General features: G+C 39.8%; 2 protein-coding genes across 3 annotated transcripts; both read right to left on the reverse strand.

The window, feature by feature from the left end:
• Window positions 1–8,369: 8,369 nt before the first annotated feature.
• On the reverse strand, window positions 8,370–14,649 carry LOC121521121 (alpha-1-antitrypsin homolog). 2 transcript variants are annotated; one of them, XM_041804873.1, is made up of 5 exons: window positions 14,621–14,649; window positions 14,111–14,289; window positions 8,895–9,165; window positions 8,600–8,712; window positions 8,370–8,492 (listed from the first exon to the last, which is right to left on the reverse strand). In XM_041804873.1, exons 2-5 carry the CDS (start codon window positions 14,187–14,189, stop codon window positions 8,461–8,463), a joined length of 495 nt encoding a protein of 164 aa, XP_041660807.1. In that variant the 5' UTR covers window positions 14,190–14,289; window positions 14,621–14,649; the 3' UTR covers window positions 8,370–8,460. The 2 variants fall into 2 exon arrangements, with proteins under 2 accessions (XP_041660807.1, XP_041660805.1); XM_041804871.1 differs by having other exon boundaries at window positions 8,390–8,712.
• An 828-nt stretch (window positions 14,650–15,477) lies between these two features.
• Window positions 15,478–20,165, reverse strand: LOC121521112 (alpha-1-antitrypsin homolog). Its single transcript, XM_041804861.1, has 5 exons — window positions 20,145–20,165; window positions 19,196–19,808; window positions 16,710–16,980; window positions 16,373–16,520; window positions 15,478–16,255 (listed from the first exon to the last, which is right to left on the reverse strand). The coding sequence occupies exons 1-5, from the start codon at window positions 20,151–20,153 to the stop codon at window positions 16,064–16,066; spliced, it is 1,233 nt and encodes a 410-aa protein (XP_041660795.1). The 5' UTR covers window positions 20,154–20,165; the 3' UTR covers window positions 15,478–16,063.
• Between the last annotated feature and the right edge of the window lie 945 nt (window positions 20,166–21,110).

The raw sequence follows: 21,110 nt of genomic DNA on the forward strand, positions 1-21,110 counted from the left end.
TGACAAACCTCATGAATGAGCATTTAACTAATAAAAAAACAAGAGATTTAGGCCTTCGCCACACGGAGACAAAAACGATATATTGCTGTTTCGTTTTGGAAAAGTTTTCTGTAAGACGGGATCATTTCAGGAAATAGCCATGTAAACACGGAACCACTGAAACGACTGAAAACGCTGTAGTACGTATGCCAAGCCTATACGTGGCGCTGTAACGCTGCCATGGAAATGCACCAAAGTAGAAGAAGAATATCACAGAACACTAAAACAAATTTCCTTTTAGGTACCCTTCTGGTTCTCTGCATTGGATTTAAGAACATATGGTGTATGTGTTTAGCGGTGGTGGCAAAGGAGCATTATATTTTTCTGTAAAAGCCACAACAAGCTCAGTGGACTCCTGCAGCATGAACATAACCGTGTAGTCCGCTATTATTGTTTTGGCCGAACCAGTGCAGGTGCCGTAAGGGAGCTACGTTGTGTGTGACGTAGTCGTTTCAAGAAAGATTTAGATAACAGTCCATACAGAGACAAAACAGTATTCGTTTATGGATTTATGCATTCTGGGACCCGGTTTCAAAAAGTATCGTTTACAGCCACCCGAAACGCTGTTTCCGTGTGGATGAAACCCCGAACAGACAAAAAACTTTTGCGTATATACCGTATTTTCCGGACTATAAGTCGCACTTTTTTCATAGTTTGGCTGGTCCTGCGACTTATAGTCAGGTGCGACTTATATATCAAAAATATATATAATTTATCATGTTTTTAAATGTCAGATCATACTGACTGACATGAACCAAGGAAAAAACATTACCGTCTACAGCCGCGAGGGGGCGCTCTAGGCTTGTGACAACTATATGCTGCCCCTGCGATACCGACGATGAAGAATTCAATGGATTCAGTGATGTGAAATGAGATTGGGTGCTTGGTAAACTTGCTTACCGGAAACTTGCCTGTTGGACTCGCTGGCTTATTATGTTAATTTAGCCTATTCAGCCTCCCAGATGTATTCTTTATGCTGTTGTGTAGCTGAATAACTGTTAATGTGTTACATTAACATACCGGACAGCTATTCAGCCTGTTGTTCTGTGTGCTGTTGCGTGGTTGAATAACTTGCCTTTCCAGATTAAGTGTCTGTTCTTGGTCTGGATTTTGTGAAATAAATTTATAAATAAATGCGACTTATAGTCCACTGCGACTTATGTATGTTTTTTTCCTCTTCATGACACATTTTTTGACTGATGCGACTTATACTCCGGAGCGACTTATAGTCCGGAAAATACGGTACCTGAATTCGTTTCCATGTGGACGTAGCCAAAATCAAACTTTTGGGACACGCCCATACCAGCTCTAACAGCAGCATGCTCTCTGACTACCACTAAATCACTACCATTGTGATTACCAGGAACTATAATGGTTAAGAAAGGTGGTCAACATTTTGTCACAATGTCTATGAATCATGAACTGCTAGAACAGCAAAAACTTTCTACAAGGAATTACTTGAGCAACAAGAAAAGAGCTACAAATCTTGTCTACAGGTTATTGTTGATTCAATATTTGCCCGTGTGGACCATTTTGTTAAAGATGTGCTAAACATGACGAGAGACATTCAAGACTTGAAGGCCAGCCTTCAGTTTTCACAAGCAGACTTGGATGACCTGCAAGCTTTTAAAACATTAATTTCTGAAAAAAATCCAAGTAATTTCTGACAGCCTAGCTGATTATCAGACTTCCATCAACAAAGTGCTAACAAAAACGGATTATCTGAAAATCAGTCAGGAAGAAACAAACTTCTAATAGATGGAGTTCCTGACTCAAAAACTGAAACTTGGAATGAGACTGAGATTAAGGCAAAGAAAATTCTATCTGACCACCTTAAAATAGACTCCAAGCTGATAGAATTTGAAAGATCTCAAAGAACTGGAAAGTATGACCATGCTGGACGCCCCAGATCCACTGTGGTTAAACTGCTTCGGTACAAAGAAAAATAAGAGATCCTGAAAAGAGACAAATGTCTGAAAGGGACCAACATCTTCATCAATGAGGATTTTTCTGACAATATTCTCATGAACCGCAAGGAACTGCTACCTAAACTCAGAGAGGAGAGAAAGAAGGGAAATATTACCTTTTTGAAATATGATCAATTAGTTGTGGACCCCCTCAATCAAGTTAACCTCCTTTAGCTACTTGTTTGTGTAAAGGTGCAAAAGTTTTCTTTCATCTAGTGATCATACTGCTACAGGTAGTGCTGTGAAACTGCCATGTGTGATGTAAATGTAAATAAGTCAGAGTCCATTTTAATTTAGGATCTAGTAATTATCCCACAGGATCTAAATGACAGTAAGGAAACAACATACAATGACCAATTAGATCCAGATTTAAATTTTCTCAATTTATGAAGGCCACAAAGTAAATGCAGTTATTAAAGTGATGATGATTTTAATCTGCTCAGTAGTAGTTTAGCAGGCCAAGGTCATAACAATACTTTTTCATCTTTTCACCTAAACATACGCAGTGTTCCAAAAAATTATAATAATTTAATTCAATATTTATCAAACTTAAATCATACATTCTCAGTGCTAGCTCTAGCAGAAACACGGCTCCACAATGACATAGTGCCCTTTTATTCCCTCCCCCAGTATAATGCTGTCCACTCATGTAGAAAAAACAAAACAGGGTGAGGAGTTTCAATCTTTGTTGAGAGCAGTTTCCAGTTTATTAAGAGGGCAGATCTGAGCAGTGGCTTAGAGAAAATTAATGTTAAATCACTTTTTATTTAAGTACGGTCTGTGAGTATTTTCAGTGAAAAAAATGGAAAAATTGGCTGCATTTATAGACCTCCTGATACTGATGTTAAAATGTTTAATGATGTTTTTTCTTCTACTGTGGAGCTAATAAGAAACAAGGATAAAGTTTGCATTCTCCTAGGAGACTGTAACATTGATTTACTTAAAAAAGAAACAGATTTACCAAATAAGTTCCTCAACTCTTACGCATCCTATTTTTACCCTCTAATCCACAGGCCAACCAAGATAACTAATACATCAGCAACTTTAATAGACAATATATTTACAAATTATTCTGAGCATACTGTCAGCTCTGGATTATTGCTAACTGGTATTTCGGATCACTTTCCGTTATTTCAGTTTTCCTCAAGTAAAACTAGTCCACAAGACAAATGGGATAAGAGGATAAAGTCCTTGATAAGTCCTTTTTGCTCCACTAGGGTTGCATCTGAAATAATGGGGTTAATAATGATGGTCACACATGGCATAACTGCAGAAATATGGATTAATGGAATGCACAACTACTTGTGCCGTCACGGTGAGGAATTAAAATTACAACAGAAAATTGACTGAGGAAACTCTGCCCCAAACATCTGTGCCGAAATAAAGTGAAACTGAGTGATCAGAGTGTTGTCCGTTTATATTGTCCGATGAATTAATATTGTATAATCTGACGAATTTACACATTAACATAGTCAACAATTTTCTGCCAGCATTCCTTCCCGGCTTTTGCTGCAGCGACAGTGTTGCTTCTGGCCTGGATGATTGCTTTAAATTCCTCATATTTTTTAAGAATGATTGTCCGTTCCTCCATTGAGAAATACGCTGCTCTGCGGGGTTTCTCCATGTTTGTGATCGGTCAGAGGCTGCAGACACCACCCATTTTATGTGAGTGCGCACTGATCCAGATTGGAAAACCCTGGGTGCAGTTACCGAGATGATAACCAGCTTCGTCGTACAGCTGATCTGGATTGCAAATGTCTTGATAAGTCAATCCAGCTAGCGGAGAGATATTCCGGGCGTGTAAATCCAGCTTCGTCGTACAGGCCTCTGCATTGCTGCCTAGATTAACTCTTGTTATATTAAGGGGAGGTAACTTATCAAGACTTTTTGGCTTCTAACCTCCCCTGCACGATGCTTTCTTCAGTTATCTTGTAATTATTCTTACCTATTTTATCATGTGCAAATGAATAAACTAAAGATTCCACATAACAGAGAATAGAAAAGCTAAAGTCAACAGTAGATTACGGGTCTCTCATAGTGTCACACTTTCCTGTAACAAACACTTTCAAATTCTTACAGGTTTGATTTTAAAACTGAGCCATTATAGTAATATCTCACCTTAAAAGAGGCTTTCAAATCAGTTATTCATTGGAGGTCTGTCCTTACAGTTGATGTCCTCTTCGGTGCAGTCTGACAGAAACTTCATTGATGTTCAGGAGATCCAGCTGAGGCAGTGGACACTCCTATTATAAATGAACTTGTATCAGCCTCCTCTTTCTTCTGCCTGGAAATGATACAACAGAGTGCTGACTCATCCTGACTAACATATCAGATGTACAGAAAATGGATCTTCTCTAAGCCCCTCCCTTAAAAGGCCACTGTCCAATCCTAGGTTAGCAACCATAACTATGCACGGAAGGCCTGACACACTCTCAGCAGACGCTAGTGTACCCAGACCCACAAATCTTTACAGTGGGATTTTGAATTTTTCTCTTTCACAAAGGCAACAAACTGAGAGGTGAGATGTGAGATACATGTACATTGTTACAAGCTCCAGGATAAATATTGAGAATTGAGCAGTTACCAGGAATATTTTACTACTATCTGATTCCAGTCTGCAGCTATTTTCCTCACTTATACATGCAGGAGTGTCTGGGTCTCTGGTTTCCTGCCACTCACAAGCCGCAAGAAGTCAAGATCTCTCTTCTGCTCTAACCACTCCCCTGTTTCTGTGTGTAATGTGTCTGATGTATTTCAGTAGAAATGGTGCTGTAGCCCAAGGTGGAGAACAGCTGGCCGTGGGTTTCACCTCCAGCCCCTGCAGACACCATGGACAGGACGCTGGAGATCTGACATCCAAAAACTTTAAAATAAAGTCAACATAAAAGTATGATGTATAGAATTTATGTGTCATCTGTTTTACAATAGTTTTTTTCTTTGTATTTTTGACCACAACTTAATGTAAATCAACCTAAATTAAATGTGATCCATCCATCCATCACTACCTGCAAAATTCTACCTTTTTTTTCAAAGTTCATTTCCTGGTTTTACCATTTTGATTAAAAAAAAAAAAAAATGAGTGAAGCTGGCTGTTTGCTAGATTTCCATACGGTCAGCTGCCCTTTCAAAATAAATTATACTTTGGCATCCTGATCTTCCTGATCATCAGAACCTGGTATAGGTCAATCATTGTTGGCAACATTGTTTTTTATGCATTATTATTTCTGGCACAGTGTCAAATGTAAAAATAAATGTGACACATAAGCCCTTAAGGACCAAAGTGGCTCATTTGATAACTGGGGCTATAGAATAATTATACATTCATATTTTTAAAACTGTTTTTGGTGAGTCTTTTAAACCAACTCCCCCTCAAATTTAAAAAAAAATTCAATAATCATAAATTTAAGAAATTTAATCTTTTGAATCCCGGGTTCTGTCACTGTGCCCCCCTTTGCTTTAGATTGGAAAAAGTGAAAAATGAGGTATTTTCAAATACATGCAAAGTAATTTTTTCTCTTCCTGGTCATCAAAACCTGGTGAATGCCAACATTTTTTTTTGGGGCAGAATTGCCATATATGTATTAGTATTATTTTTTAGCACAGTGTCAAATGTAAAAGAAATGTGAGGGAAAATGGTGACATCTGATGGAAAATAGTAAAAGTAACAACTTCTACAAAAACACTCAAAAGAAAAACACAAAAATATTGGAGTGCATGTTTTTTTTCTGATGGCTCCAGGATCAAAAATCAAATTACAATTGAAGTCAATGGTGTCAATTTTGTCTTTAAAGGTAAATGTGTTATTTTTGTACACATTTGGCCAAATATCATGCCAGAGGCCTAAAAACACTTAAAATTACATTAAAATTGATAAAAAAAAAATGTGACAAAATGGCTCAAAGGGTACCTAAAGGTTCATGAAGCTGCTCCTGAAGCTTCTAGAATCAGTGAAGCTTTCTGTTTCCACACCTGTACATAATTTCACAGCAAAGAAAATACAGTGTGAGCACACTTCCAGTTTGTTCTTGTCAAAATAAAAGCTTTCATTAGCATATCTTTGGAGAAAGTCCCTTCATTTGTAGAGAATGCTTTTATTTTGAAAAGCCACATGCATGGTTCCACTCATGAACGAAATTTTGATTTCAGAGGTGGGGGGGGGGCACAACTGGTTTGAGTACGGGGGTATGTTCAATAGGCCTCATTTACATAAAATTATACCTAATTTTTGAGTAAAAATAAGCTATAATAAGCTATAGTAAGATATAAAAATAAGATTATCATCACTCTAACATTTGTCACAATGCTCAATCTCATGACTAACATATCTTTATTCTTTCAACCTCACCTGTGAGCCTCCAGCCTCTCCTCCTCTACCTCCTCCAGCCTCTCTTGCTCTACCTCCTCCTGTATCTTCTTCTGGATTTCTATTATCTGTCACCTGTCAAAAAATATTGATGGATGACATATGAACAGTGGGACAATTTGGGATACAACAATCATTGATTTTGATGGTATAGTCTGAAGAAAAAACTCAGTTTCTCAATTATTATGTCTAATTTATTCACAAACAATATGGATGTTTAAAATCACATTTATAATCCAAAGTTTTATTTTATTTTTCCCACAAATTTTCATTTTTAGTGTTTTTAAACAGTGGCTGCCTTTCAAAACACAAATAATACATGAAAAAAAAAAATCAAAAAGTGTATCTCTTTGGCTTTAAATATACGCTTTTTTAAAATCTCTGTGTTGTTGAGGCTCTACAGTAATAATAATAATAATAATAATAATAATAATATTTTATTTGTCGGCTCTTTCAATAAAACTCAGACACTTTACAAGAATAAAACAATTACATAATATGAACATATAAATTGCAATACATACGTTTATCATAAAGTTAAATAATAGAATATTAAAAAAAAATAAGTAATACTATTACTACTACTACTACTACTACTAATAATAATAATAGGAGGGGAGAGAGTCTGAGTTTCTGATGGATTAGGGGAAGGAGTTTGTGGTGTAATGTGTTCCTCTGAGTAACTTGCACTTTCACTTCTAAAGAAGGCTCTTATATCCAGTTTTCTTTTTTTCGACATCTTGCCACCTGGCTGCGCCTACTTAGCAAACACACATTCACATGCACGCACACACACAGACACACATTCAATGTTAATGTAAACGAAACCTCTGATATCAAAATCCATCTAGCTGACGTGACCCAGGCAGAACAAATGCCCAACATGTTAACAACTTCCAGTGGCAGATGAACGTGGACTCATGGCCTACTAGCTAAACACCTGTGTGCTCATGTGCTACAGTCCAGGCGCTGTTTACAACTAGATGGAGTGACAGCGGGGACGGCCAATCACACGTTAGCAAGAAACGGCAAAGCCAATCGATGAGCTTGTGGGCCAGTGGGCGGTCTAAAGGGAAACAGGCTTCAGCTTGAGCAGCCGTCTTCCGTTTTACTGGGGTAAAACTGATGAAGAATGACAAGTCTTTAATAGCAGGGAGACACGGCCAACACACAGCAAACTGGTGCCTGGTATGAAACTGTGACAGTGAATGCCGGAGCGGACACATGCAGCTGCAAGCAGAAAAACACACAGCCAATCCAAAACAGCCGGTTACTGCACAGACACAGCACAAGGAGCGCTGTGGCCAGATGACATCACACTACCAGTGCAGACTAAAACATGGTGTTCTCCTGGTGAGTTCATACATTCAAATTTACTCAAAATGCAGATATCTAGTGAGTTTTTTGTTCAATATATGATGAGAGATTCCTTTAGCATACTGTGTTACTTTTTACTTTCTCCTCCTCCTTTATTTCATTTTCACAACCCTCATCAGTCACCCTCTGTTTACATCTGAATCACTTCAGTAGCTGTAACTTTTTAGTCTCATCTGCTGATTTAATTCTATCATGTTCAATTTTAGCCCATTTACAGTCTGATAATTGGAACAATGTTCAATCCACTTGCATATTCTGTAAATCTGACTGAATAACAGAAAATAAAGCCTGAATTTTCAGGCTTTACTTTTTGTGGAGCATTTTCTATTCTTCACTTTACCAGATAATAACATGGCTTTCACAACATACAGTATAAATGATTACAGGAACTCTATATTCTCAGCCACTGCATCATAGCATACAGTGTAGTATCGGCATTTATCCAATATGGAAGCTGACAAGTGAGTCCCACCCCTAGTGTTTACAGATGAGTCCTGATTTTACAATACCCTATTCTCCAGTGATGAGATGTAGGACTGATTATCTTGGATTCTTCACTCAGCTGTTGGGTTGTTGATCTTGCCCATGAAGAGGATGCTCCCGCTGGAGTTCTCTATGATGAAAACCAAGAAAGGTCTGTCAATTCTGATGGATGGAGGTTCCATTACCAATGTCAACTCCATGGTGCTGACAGCTGTTGCTTCTGTTCCAATCTCAGTGACACTGAGCACAGCCTTGTGTGACGCCTGTATGAAGAAAGAAGTGGTCTTTACAAACCTTGAGGAACCATTGCTGAAATTGTTGAGTAGGAAATCCCTTCAACAGATTTTGAGCGGTAAGTCTTCAGATATACCAGAGAAATCAGCGTTGTCCTCAAAAGCATTTATGATGCTCATTTTTTTCAGAGTGCTCTCCAAGGAAGCATCAGTAGAGATGGAAAACTTTGGCAAGAACAGCTCTATGTAACTGAGAAACAGAAGGGCAATACCAGAAATAAAGCATGAACAGTTGAACAAGTCTTTTGTATTTTAACTGAGTTGCTCTCATCACACAGACAAAACAGTCTCTTATTTATTATCGAACATGAGGTTCTGTTTTTCTTTTACACATTTATTCAAAAACTGGCAAATAAAGTTGATTGAACTTACTCCATAGAGACTGAGTCCCTCCAGCGTCTGATGTGGTCCTTGTTTATGTAGCCCTCCACCTCCTCCATCTTGTCTTCATCAGGTAGGACGATCATCATGGAGGCGTCGCCCTTGTAAGGCAGACTGATGATGGTGGCGTGGTTTGCTCTGTCCCAGTACACCTTGTAGTCCCCCGTTGTTTTCATCATATCCACCTGAACTTTGGTGGTCTTGTCCACATGAAATTCAGCCTTTCGTGTCATGTAACTTTGGAACGGGTTTTCCCACAGTCCTACAAAAGACACAAACGTCTTATGAACTGACACTGGACTTCTGGCCCAAAACACTTAATTGTTCTATAAAGATCATTAAAATGGTTTATTTTACATGTTGATGGCGTCAGACGCCAACTTGTATCACCACGGACAACGCTCTCTTAAACCTTGATTTTATCCAGTTTTAAGCCTGTTTTACCTTTTGATTTCAGTACACAGTTTGTTTTAGTTGTTACCCTCCAATAATTTGAAGACTGTTAACGATCGAGAGTGTACTTGGAAAGTTTTGCAGTGAAACACGCTGGCTCACAACACTGGACCCAAGCCTCCAGTTCTCATACTGAGTTGAGGAAACTTCCACTACAAGTCGGAATAAACATGGGACCACTTACCTCTCACTCCGACTGTGTCAGCTGTGTCCGCCTGAAAATTGCAGAGCTCGAGCAACGAATATCCAATCTTTATGGAATTCAAGAACCTGAGATGCTTATGGACACAATCACCTTCGGTCCAGCGCAAACCAGCGCAAGTTGTCCAAAAGGACCTGTTCCTGACTCTGTGTCTGAGGCTGATGCACCACCAGAGTCTGCCACGGCTCACCTGTCTGCCCCCGGTGCCCCTCCACCCGACGCTGAACCCAGGGATGGTTGGATACGGCTAGGAGCTAAGCCGAAAGCACCCATCAGCTCTACTCCATCCCAGCAAGCGCCCTGGCACCGGGTTAGTGTCCACGGCAGGAAAGGGAGACGCACTTCCTGCTTACCTGGTCACTCTACCATCCAGCTTCAGAACAAATACAGCATCCTTGACTCACAGGATTTCCCTCCTCTACACCGGGACCCCTCATCACCTCCGCCGTCCAGTGGGCTGCGGTGCTCCCCGTCTCATCCAGCAGCCCGGCCACGAGGCACACCTGAGCACTCCTCCCATGGCAGAGTTTACCGCTCCACACCGCTTTTCACACCAGCTCCGCGACCAAAACCCGCAGCACCCCGCTCCACCAGATCACCTCAATCCACCTCCGGATCTACAGGGGATCCATCGAAACAGCTCTCCTCTGCCGCTGCTCACTCGCACCCGGCAGCGGAGTGTGGGTCAGAGCCTCGGGCTCCCCCGGTCTCCTCGTCCTCTGGTGTTCAGCCTGGAACTAACACCGGAACAGTTGGTGAAGAAAATCCATCAAACTCTCCAACAGTTCTGGTGGTCGGGTCGTCTATGGTTTGTCACGTTCGGATCAACAGGTGTCTCATCAACTGCCTTCCAGGTGCCCTCGTCAACGACGTCAATAACTCCGCTCTCCGGCTACTACGTCACTACTCGCACGTCTCATCTGTTGTGGTGCATGCTGGCACAAACGATCTCAGGATGCAACAGTCGGAGAAACTTAAGGAGGATTTTATCCACATCATTGACAGCATCCTTGACACAAATAAACAGTGCATCGTCTCTGGCCCTCTGCCCTCCCCTTGTTTCGGTGACGTCAAGTTCAGCAGACTGAGGCAGCTCCACATCTGGCTGAAAGGGTACTGCTCCAGCAGGGGTATCCCATATGTGGATAACTTCATCTCTTTCTATAACCGCACTGAACTTTTCAAACATGATCGCCTCCATCCAAACCATGCAGGATCTAAACTTCTTTCCATGAACACTGAACTCACACTCCACTCCTGTAAAGCCTTCACCCTCTGACATGGGGTTAGTCCCATAACACTAATAACAAACTTTAGGTCAAAGTCCCACAATATACAGCATAATCCGAAAACTGTATGCTCTGATCACATAAATATTCCAGTTCTGATCAGAAAGAGACCCAGGTCAGTAAATCACACACTTAAAAATACCCCCGGCTGCCTCACTCCTTATGTCACTACCTCAAACCTGGTTATGATTCCCATACAACCTAATACTGCTGCTCCTGTTTCTTCTCCGAGACCCCCACTTGATCCAAAAACCTTCAAAAGCAGAAATGGCCTAGGATTAATCCACTTAAACATCAGGAGTCTAATCAATAAATTAGATTATGTCAATGTTTTAGTGCTACAAACGAATCCTGACATTTTCGTTTTGAGTGAAACGTGGTTAAAAAAAAGCACTAAAGACTGTGATGTAGCTTTAGAAGGCTACACTCTGTTTAGAGTGGATTGAGCTGGGAGAGGAGGTGGAGTAGCAGTCTATGCAAAATCTGGTTTGTCAGTGTCTGTTTTAGATTCAGTCACCAAACCTAAATGTTTTGAATTTATTGCCCTGCAAATCCAGTTGGGGCCATCTCCACTGGTGGTAATAGGTGTTTATAGACCCCCATCTGCTGATTTGGAGTCCATTGACTCACTAGCAAATTTAATTTCTATGTATGAGGATTCTGAAATGCTTGTTATGGGTGATTTTATTTTGAACTGGCTAAACAACACATCAGATAAATTAAAGGAATGTTGCTTAAACCTGAACTTAACTCAGATCATAACTGAGCCCACTAGACCCAATCTAAAAGACAGTTCAAAATCTGCTTTGATCGACCTAGCGTTTTCAAATAAAGTTGACAAAATTGTGGGCAGTAGAGTTTTTGGGCGGGGAATAAATGATCACTGCCCTACTGCTTGTGTGAGAAACGCCAGATTGAAAAAAACAAATTCACAAACAGTTTTAAAGAGAAATGTTAGGCTCTTTAATGAGCAACATTTTTTGGACAATGTAGCAAATGACTCTTTTAACTTTACAACAGAGATCTCTGATGTTCAGGTGGCCCTGCAATTCTTTACAGATATTTTTTATCTCATGTATTGATAAACATGCCCCTTTTAAAAGGCTCAGAATTAAGGACAGACCCGTTCCCTGGTTCTCAAATGAGCTGTCAACTTTGTTCAATGACAGAAATAAGGCCTGGAGTCGTGCTAGACGTTCAGGAGACCCTCAACACTGGCTCTCCTTCAGACAACTTAGGAATAAATGCACCTTGGCTGTAAGAAAAGCCAAATCTGAATATTTCTTATCTCTAATCACTAGTTCCTACTCAAACCCAGCTATGTTCTGGAAAGCAGTGAACTTAGAAAAAAGGAAGACCTCAAATACACTGCCCACTAGTATAAGAACTGATGACTGTGTGATTTCTAACAGGTCAGACATTTTCCATGCCTTTAATAAGCACTTTGAGATGCTGTGTATTTATTTGAAAAAGAATATCCTGGCCTCTCGTCAGTCGATGTTGGTTGTTTGAATGCTGAGGGCCACACTTCTTGTTTTTCCTTCCGCCCCTTCTATTATGCTGAGGTTCTGAATGCACTGCAAGCCTTAGACCCCAGGAGTTCCACTGGGGAAGACCAATTGGATTCCTTCTTTCTAAAATTGGCTGCTCCAATTATTGCTGAGCCATTAAGACATATATTTAATTTGTCCCTGACAACAGGAAGTTTTCCTACCTTATGGAAATCTGCACATGTAATTCCCCTGCATAAAGGAGGTTCAAGAGATGACATGAACAATTATCGCCCCATCTCCAAATTGCCCTGTTTAGCAAAAGTGATGGAATCTCTGGTAAACAATCAACTAAAGTCATTTCTTTCAACCTACTCTGTACTTAGCTCACACCAGTCTGGTTTCAGAACAAATCATAGCACAATTTCAGCCATTACATTAGTCACAAATCATATCATATCAGCACTGGACAAGAAGCAACACTGTGCAGCAGTTTTTGTAGATCTGTCCGAAGCCTTCAATACAGTTGATCATGAAATACTGTTAAGTAAACTGTTCAACATTGGACTGATTGAAAGTGCATGTGCCTGGTTTCATGACTATTTGTCTGAGAGGCGTCAGTGTATTAAATCAGGTGACACCAAATCAGACTTCTTGTTTATCAATAGGGGTGTGCCACAAGGTTCCATTTTGGGCCCTGTACTCTTTTCTATTTATATTAATGATACTGTGTCCTCTTTAAGTGGTTGCCATGCCCATTTGTACGCCGATGACACCATTGTTTATTGTATTGCAGACTCGGTACAGCTTGCTATCAACAATTTGCACCTTGCTTTTAATGAGCTTCAAGAATCTCTTTTAAATCATAAACTTCTTTTAAACGTAATAAAAACAAAGTACATGCTGTTCTCCAGAGCCAGAAACATTGACCATGAAACTTTGAATTTGTTTACTATAGAAGGCTCTAGAATTGAAAGAGTCACTGAATATAAATATCTTGGCGTATGGATTGACGAGGATTTAACGTTCACGTAAACAATCTTGTCACTAAAATGCGACAGAAGATTGTTTTTTGTACAGAAACAATCCAGCTTTCCTTTATTCTGTAGAAAAAGAGTTGTTGAAGCTGTGTTGTTGTCTGTCATTGATTATGGTGATGTGATTTACAGACATGCTGCAGCTTCAGTTCTAAAGCCTTTGGACAGTGTATATCACTCTGCTCTTCGATTTATTACTGGTGATGGGTACAGAACTCATTATTGTGTTCTGTATGAGAAGGTTGGTTGGCCTTCTCTGGAAGAGAGGCGCAACAAACATTGGTTTTTGTGTATCTTTGGTAACTATACAACTCGCTCTACTGATCTGTTACGTCTTAAAGTTCCTTGAGCATGTACTGAACTTGGTAAAACAGCTTTTTCCTTTGATGCTCCAAGCTCATGGAACATCCTCCAACAATCTCTGAAAATTGATGTTCTTCCCTCTCTTTCAAAGTTCAGGACTTTGATTTCTAGCCATTGTGTTTCTCGCTGCAACTGTTTTACCTGATTTCATTTTATCTACCTTGTCACTGATAAGATTGTTGTTCACAGTGATTGTTCTATATACTCTACTTGTTTTATTGTGCTGTGGTTTTAATGTGTCTGTAATCTCGACAGCATTGGAAATGAGGGAAACCTCAATGTCCTTTCGCGAATAAATAAAGGTTTGACTGACTGTTTCTATCTTGGTTCATAGTTGGTTGTGAAACAACCTGAATTCAAATCAGCACATTACCTTTAAAGTAGACGTAGTTGATCAGCACCATGACCATAGCAGGATCCAGGATCCAGGATCTTGTGGTAGCTAGTATCATCAGTAGAGCTGTGCTCAGAGCTGTGGGGGTCTGCCCAGGCTGCAGACAGCAGCAGTGCTGTGAGTGTACAACAACTGAAGATACCACGCATCTTTACAGCCTGGTCATGTGACAGGAAATAATGGAGAAATTTCTTAGCAGTTTTTCAAGTACATTGACTTGTTGACCACCTTTATGAATGAGCATATAAAACAAACCAGAAATTGAATCAAACTTTAAAGGTTGGACATAACAGAGAGAACAGAAAGGCTAAAGTCAACAGTAGTTTAAGAGTCAACATTTTTCAAACAGAACTCAATCTCTTTATCTTTTGCAATTTCCTGTAACAAATACTCTCCATTAATTCTTACAGGTTTGATTAAAAAAAGTCTCTCTGTTACAAAAACATCTTACTTGAAGTCATCATATCAGTTATTCATTGGAGATCTTACCGTTAATGTCCTCCTCAGTGCAGTTTGACAGAAACTTCACTGATATTTAGGAGATTGATGTGAGTCATTGGACAGATCTGTTAAAATTTAACATGGATCAGCCTCCTCTTTCCTGTGCCTGGAAATGCTGCAACACAGTACATTGAACTTATCATGGCTAATGTTACCTTTATTGAACTTTCTGGGATCTGGTCTAAAGGTTATATAAACCAGACTTATGGTAAATATGATGTCCTGACAAAGGTAGTTCAGGGCTTGTTTGAAAATGTAGGTGACTGATTCTGAAGCATTTCCATTTGACCTCAAGTCAAAAATATACATTCTGTAAACCAACTCCACACTGCAAAGGTACAGCAACATCACACAGTAACAGGATGTAGCTAATGTTAGCAGTGCTAGCACCGCAGGCCTTCAATCCTCTTAGCAGGTTAACATCCACAATCTTGACCTTAAACTCATCCCTCAATGCTTCAGTTATATGTGGCTGTAATCTGACAAAGCCTCTGGACAACTTTATCCCCAATTTGTAGATCAAAATGATGCTAAACCTCATTGTTCCTTCAACAGTAGATTGGTGCTGTAGCAGTTAATGTTTCTAAGAACAACTGCAGTGGTGGTTTGAACATCAAATATGTGATCTGTTCATAGAAGTTCATGTGGTTTATATAAATTCACTTTGTGGATAAGGCTAAATACAGGAGAATACAACAACCCAGAGGATTGTACATTTTATTGTAATGTCTTACCTCAGGTTGCTTTAAACTAAATGTGAACTCAGTCTCACTTTGAGCTGAATGGGTACTTATTTATGCAGATTTTAACATAATTGTTGAAATTAAAAATGGAAGAGTGCTGTTCTATTTTATTTTGAAATCAAGAGGGATTTTTACTTTGAATGTATTTGTGATATTGTCTTGTCTACATGGATGAACCAATACTGACTAGAGACTACAAAACACAGTCAGAAAGAATTATATTTATTTTAAATCTCAACATGTAAATTCTGCTGAGTGAATCTGTAGTGAAATGACTCATTGTTGTCGTTCCATCTTTTTATGAGATCTCAATCCAAGGGATGTAATATCTCGTCTAATATGTCCATTGATAGTCTAAAAACTGGAACAATACTAAATTAAGACTGTGAATCTAAATGAATAACACAATAATTTCTGACATTTCAAGCTCTGCTTTTCCAGTAACAGTTTCTATTTGTCCATAACCAGATGTTACCATGGGTTTTACAACATCAGTGTCTTGCGATATTCATGATAAACAATTGCAGAATATTTGCATTTTCATATCGTACAGTAGATTACAGTATCTGCATTTATTCAGGTTGGAAGCTAACAAGTGAGTCCCACCCCTAGTGTTTACAGATGAGTCCTGATTTTACAATAAACTATTCTCCAGTGATGAGATGTAGGACTGATTATCTTGGATTCTTCATTCAGCTGTTGGGTTGTTGATCTTGCCCATGAAGAGGATGCTCCCACTGGAGTTCTCTATGATGAAAACCAAGAATGGTCTGTTGATTCTGATGATAGGAGGCAACGAATACAATTCGACCTCCGAGGTGCTGACAGCTGTTGCTTCTGTTCCAATCTCAGTGACACTGAGCACAGCCTTGTGTGATGCCTGTATGAAGAAAGAAGTGGTCTTTACAAACCTTGAGGAACCATTGCTGACATTGTTGAGTAAGAAATCCCTTTAACGTTCAGAAGCATTTGAAACTGAGAAGAAACCCTCCCGTACCTTTGAGATTTTGAGCTTGAACTCTTCAGATATACCGGAGAAATCAGCGCTCTTCTCAAATGCATTGATGATGCCCATTTCTTTCAGAGTGCTCTCCAGGGAAGCATCAGTAGAGATGGAAAACTTTGGCAAGAACAGATCTATGTAACTGAGAAACAAAGAACATAATCAGAATTAAATCATGAACAGTTGAACTGAGGCTTTTTTCCATTTAATTGAGTTGCTTTTTTCATACAGATGAAGCAGTCTATTATTAATTAAATTGGACATAATGAAGCCCTGTTAATTTGTGACACATTTATTCAAAAACTTGCAAATCAAACTGATTTAAACCTACCTCATTGAGGCTGAGTCTCTCCAGCGTCTGATGTGGTCCTTGTTGATATAGCCCTCCACCTCCTCCATCTTGTCTTCATCAGGCAGGACGATCATCATGGAGGCGTCACCCTTGTAAGGCAGACTGATGACGGTAGCATGGTTTGCTCTGTCCCAGTTGACCTTGTAGTGCCCGGTCCTTGTCATCATGTCTACCTGAACTTTGGTGGTCTTGTCCACATGAAATTCAGCCTTTCGTGTCATATCACTTTGGAACGGGTTCTCCCACAGTCCTACAAAGGACACAAACATCTTATGAACTGACAATGGAGGTCTGACCCACAAAACTTTAACTTTAAATTGAGGTAATAATTTTTTTCCAGGGTGCGAATTGTTGAAAAACAGAGGGAGGGGGGGCGGGCATCTCAAAGAAAAAAAAAAAAGAATGTTGCAACTGGACTTTAATCTTTAGCCAGACATACACTGTGAGCCTTCAAGCCTATTCTCACATGGTTTTTGAGTTTGCAGTGTGTAGTTTGTGAGGACCGGCTGGCCTCTGCCCAAAAATATAACCATATAATAATAATTGGGTTAACCGAATAACATTTTTATAACATCTTGTATACATTTTTTGTATTTGATAGTGTGATATGTCAGCTCCTCCTCCCTGGTGGAAGTGAGAGAGACAAACTGCACTGCGCATGGAAAATGACTGAAAAGTGACAAAATAGAAACAGCTGTCCTAGCAATATTTCTCAGTTATCAGTGAATAGAGCAAACAGAACTGTAGACTTCTGTGTTTTAACACACCGATGCTGTCTCATATATAGGACTCTAACATGAACTAACTGTGCATGGATCAGCTGGTCAGCTACGTGGATCATCACTGCTCATTTTATTATAAACTCTGAACATATCAGAGCCATGTCTGTTGGAACAATGTCAATAAGTTGTCTGTTGATTATAAGCTATTGAGAATCCATTTTGCTCAACATTTAGATAAATAATGAAGATAAACATTTACATAGAACAGGATTTTCACCTGGTAAATTCAAAAGACTCTGGATTTTTGCATATTGACGTAACACTGAGTTTATCAGAAATTACGATAACATCCACACTTAAATAACAGAAGGTCCATGCGTTTTAAATGATTGTTTTCTCTCCTATCTGACCTCCTGTTAACTGCATAATGCACGCACAGCTCACTCGCTCACTTTATCTTTCTTCCTCTCTCTCTCTCTCTCTCTCTCTCTCTCTCAACCTGGGCCTATTAAAAGTTATTAAAGTACAATCAGTCAAACGCTTATTTCTAGGAAAGTTTGGAACAACAATTCACAAATCTTTCCTTTTTCATGCTAACAATAAGGAGCACCGATGTCCGCCAAGCACAAAGCAATAAAGCTGCACAGGAAACAACAGAATGATGACAGCACGCCAAAAGCAAAATGCAAACAAGCTGTTGCTACAGAAAGGTTCTGGAAATGTCAATAATATTAAAGTCTACATGAGTCAACATGCAGGCCTGTTGCAACTGCAAGAACTAAACACATGGAAAAATAACAGCTTTGCACAATAACATTAATAAACTCATTTAAAATTGTACAGCAGGTGTTGGACAACACAGACAGCAGCTCAGTGTCATACGATCACCTCTCAACTCCCAAACATGCACAACTGTAGAGTATAATTCTAATTTTATCACAGACAATCAAAGGTGAAATAAAGCCTACATTTACACATTTACACATTTACACAGAGCGCTTACACCCCCTCACAGAGCATCTTTTCAGTTTTCTGAGCCAGGTAGTCCTCTGTACAGTTCGTAGGAAGTCCGTTAAGTCTCTTCAGTTCCATTAAACTGCTGAGATGGCCGCACCTGCCCAATGGCTAGGTAGATCCTGCAGCCGCGGGGTTAGAGCCATCAGGATTCCCACTAACATTCACTGTAAATATAAATCTGAAGAATGTCTCTCATCGCTTCAGAAATCCTTCCTCCTTTAGCAATGTCCTTTTGTGCTCGCTTGTAGATAATTTTGGTTGTTTGGACATGCTGCTGTTTGAGCTAACTGGGTAAATGAACTACCAGTAAGTTTATGTCAGTGAACTGGGCTGTCATTGGCTCGTGAGAGTTGAGGCGGGAGAATAAAATGGATGAGGTTGTAAGTGCTGATTGATTGACATATCTGTCAGCTACTCATTGTGCTTACAAGAGGCAGACTGCACCAAGCAGGCAGAGCTGTGATTGGTTACTATGTATAATTTCACATGCAAATTATAACCATGCCACTGCGCTGCAATGGGCATTCAGTTGGAGCAGGGGCAGGGATGAAACATACCCTCCCAGGATGAAAATGTATCATCTTATCATCAAAGGGGGGAATATCAGAACCCCCCCCCCCATCCCCCCTGGCAATTCACACCCTTGGTTTGTTTTACATGTTGATGGTTGATCCCTTGCTCCATAGTTGGCCTGTGAGAAAACCTGAATTCAAATCAGCACATTACCTTTAAAGTAGATGTAGTTGATCAGCACCATGACCATAAGAGGATCCAGGTCCTTCACCATGTCTCTGATCTTGTCCTGGGTTTTATTTGCAATAAATCTGTTGATCTCAGCTGCAGCCTCAGAGAGATCCTGGCTGACGTTGAAGATCTCACCAGAGTAAAACTCCTTGACATCAATCAGGAACGTCTCCAGAGGATTGAAGCCAGAGCGCACTGCAGCAGCATTTCCTACATCCAGCTGTAGATTCTCCTGACTGTGTCCATGGACCTCAAAGAGATGTTTGTACACTTCATTGACCTGGGTTTGGTTGAAGGTGCTGTAGCCCAAGGTGGAGAACAGCTGGCTGTGGGTTTCACCTCCAGCTCCTGCAGACACCATGGACAGGATGCTGGAGATTCCCAGCGGTGAGTAGAAGATGTTCTTTCCAGCAGCAGTGTTGGCCTTCAGACTTTTGTAGAGGGCAAAGGCAAAGTCAGCATTGGGGGAGGACAGCCTGTGGTAGCTAGTATCATCAGTATGGCTGTGTCCAGAGCTGTGGGGGTCTGCCCAGGCTGCAGACAGCAGCAGTGCTGTGAGTGTACAACAACTGAAGATACCACGCATCTTTACAGCCTGGTCATGCGACAGGAAATAATGTAGAAATTTCTTAGCAGTTTTTCAAGTACATTGACTTGTTGACCACCTTTATGAATGAGCATATAAAACAAACCAGAAATTGAATCAAACTTTAAAGGTTGGACATAACAGAGAGAACAAGAAAGGCTAAAGTCAACAGTAGTTTAAGAGTTGACATTTTTCAAACAGAACTCAATCTCTTTAATCTTTGCACTTTCCTGTAACAATTTCTCTTAACAAATTCTTGCAGGTTCGATAAAAAAAGTCTCCCTGTTACAAAAACATCTTACTTGATGTGAAGTTGTCATAGGAGTTATTCATTGGAGATCTTACTGTTAACATCCTCCTCAGTGCAGTTTGTCAGAAACTTCACTGATATTTAGGAGATTGACGTGAGTCATTAGACAGATCTGTTAAAAATTAACATGATCAGCCTCCTCTTTCCTGTGCCTGGAAATGCTGCAACACAGTACCTTGAACTTATCATGGCTAATGTTACCTTTATTGAACTTTCTGGGATCTGATCTAAAGGTTATATAAACCAGACTTATGGTAAATATGATGTCCTGACAAAGGTAGTTCAGGGCTTGTTAGAAAATGTAGGTGACTGATTCTGAAGCATTTCCATTTGACCTCAAGTCAAAAATATACATTCAGTAAACCAACTCCACACTGCAAAGGTACAGCAACATCACACAGTAACAGGATGTAGCTAACGTTAGCAGTGCTAGCACCGCAGGCCTTCAATCCTCTTAGCAGGTTAACATCCACAATCTTGACCTTAAACTCATCCCTCAATGCTTCAGTTATATGTGGCTGTAATCTGACAAAGCCTCTGGACAACTTTATCCCCAATTTGTAGATCAAAATGATGCTAAACCACACTGTTCCTTCAACAGTAGATTGGTGCTGTAGCAGTTAATGTTTCTAAGAACAACTGCAGTGGTGGTTTGAACATCAAATATGTGATCTGTTCATAGAAGTTCATGTGGTTTATATAAATTCACTTTGTGGATAAGGCTAAATACAGGAGAATACAACAACCCAGAGGATTGCACATTTTATTGTAATGTCTTACCTCAGGTTGCTTTCAACTAAATGTGAACTCAGTCTCACTTTGAGCTGAGTGGGTACTTATTTATGCAGATTTTAACATAATTGCTAAATTCAGATATGGCAGACTGGTGTTCTGTTTGATTTTGAAAACAAGAGGGATTTTGACTTTTGTATGTTTTTGGTGTATGTGTGATATTGTCTTGTCTACATGGATGAAGCAATACTGAATAGGGACCACAAAAT

Source organism: Cheilinus undulatus, linkage group 14 (genome assembly GCF_018320785.1).
Source record: "Cheilinus undulatus linkage group 14, ASM1832078v1, whole genome shotgun sequence".
In the NCBI taxonomy this organism is placed as follows: domain Eukaryota; kingdom Metazoa; phylum Chordata; class Actinopteri; order Labriformes; family Labridae; genus Cheilinus; species Cheilinus undulatus.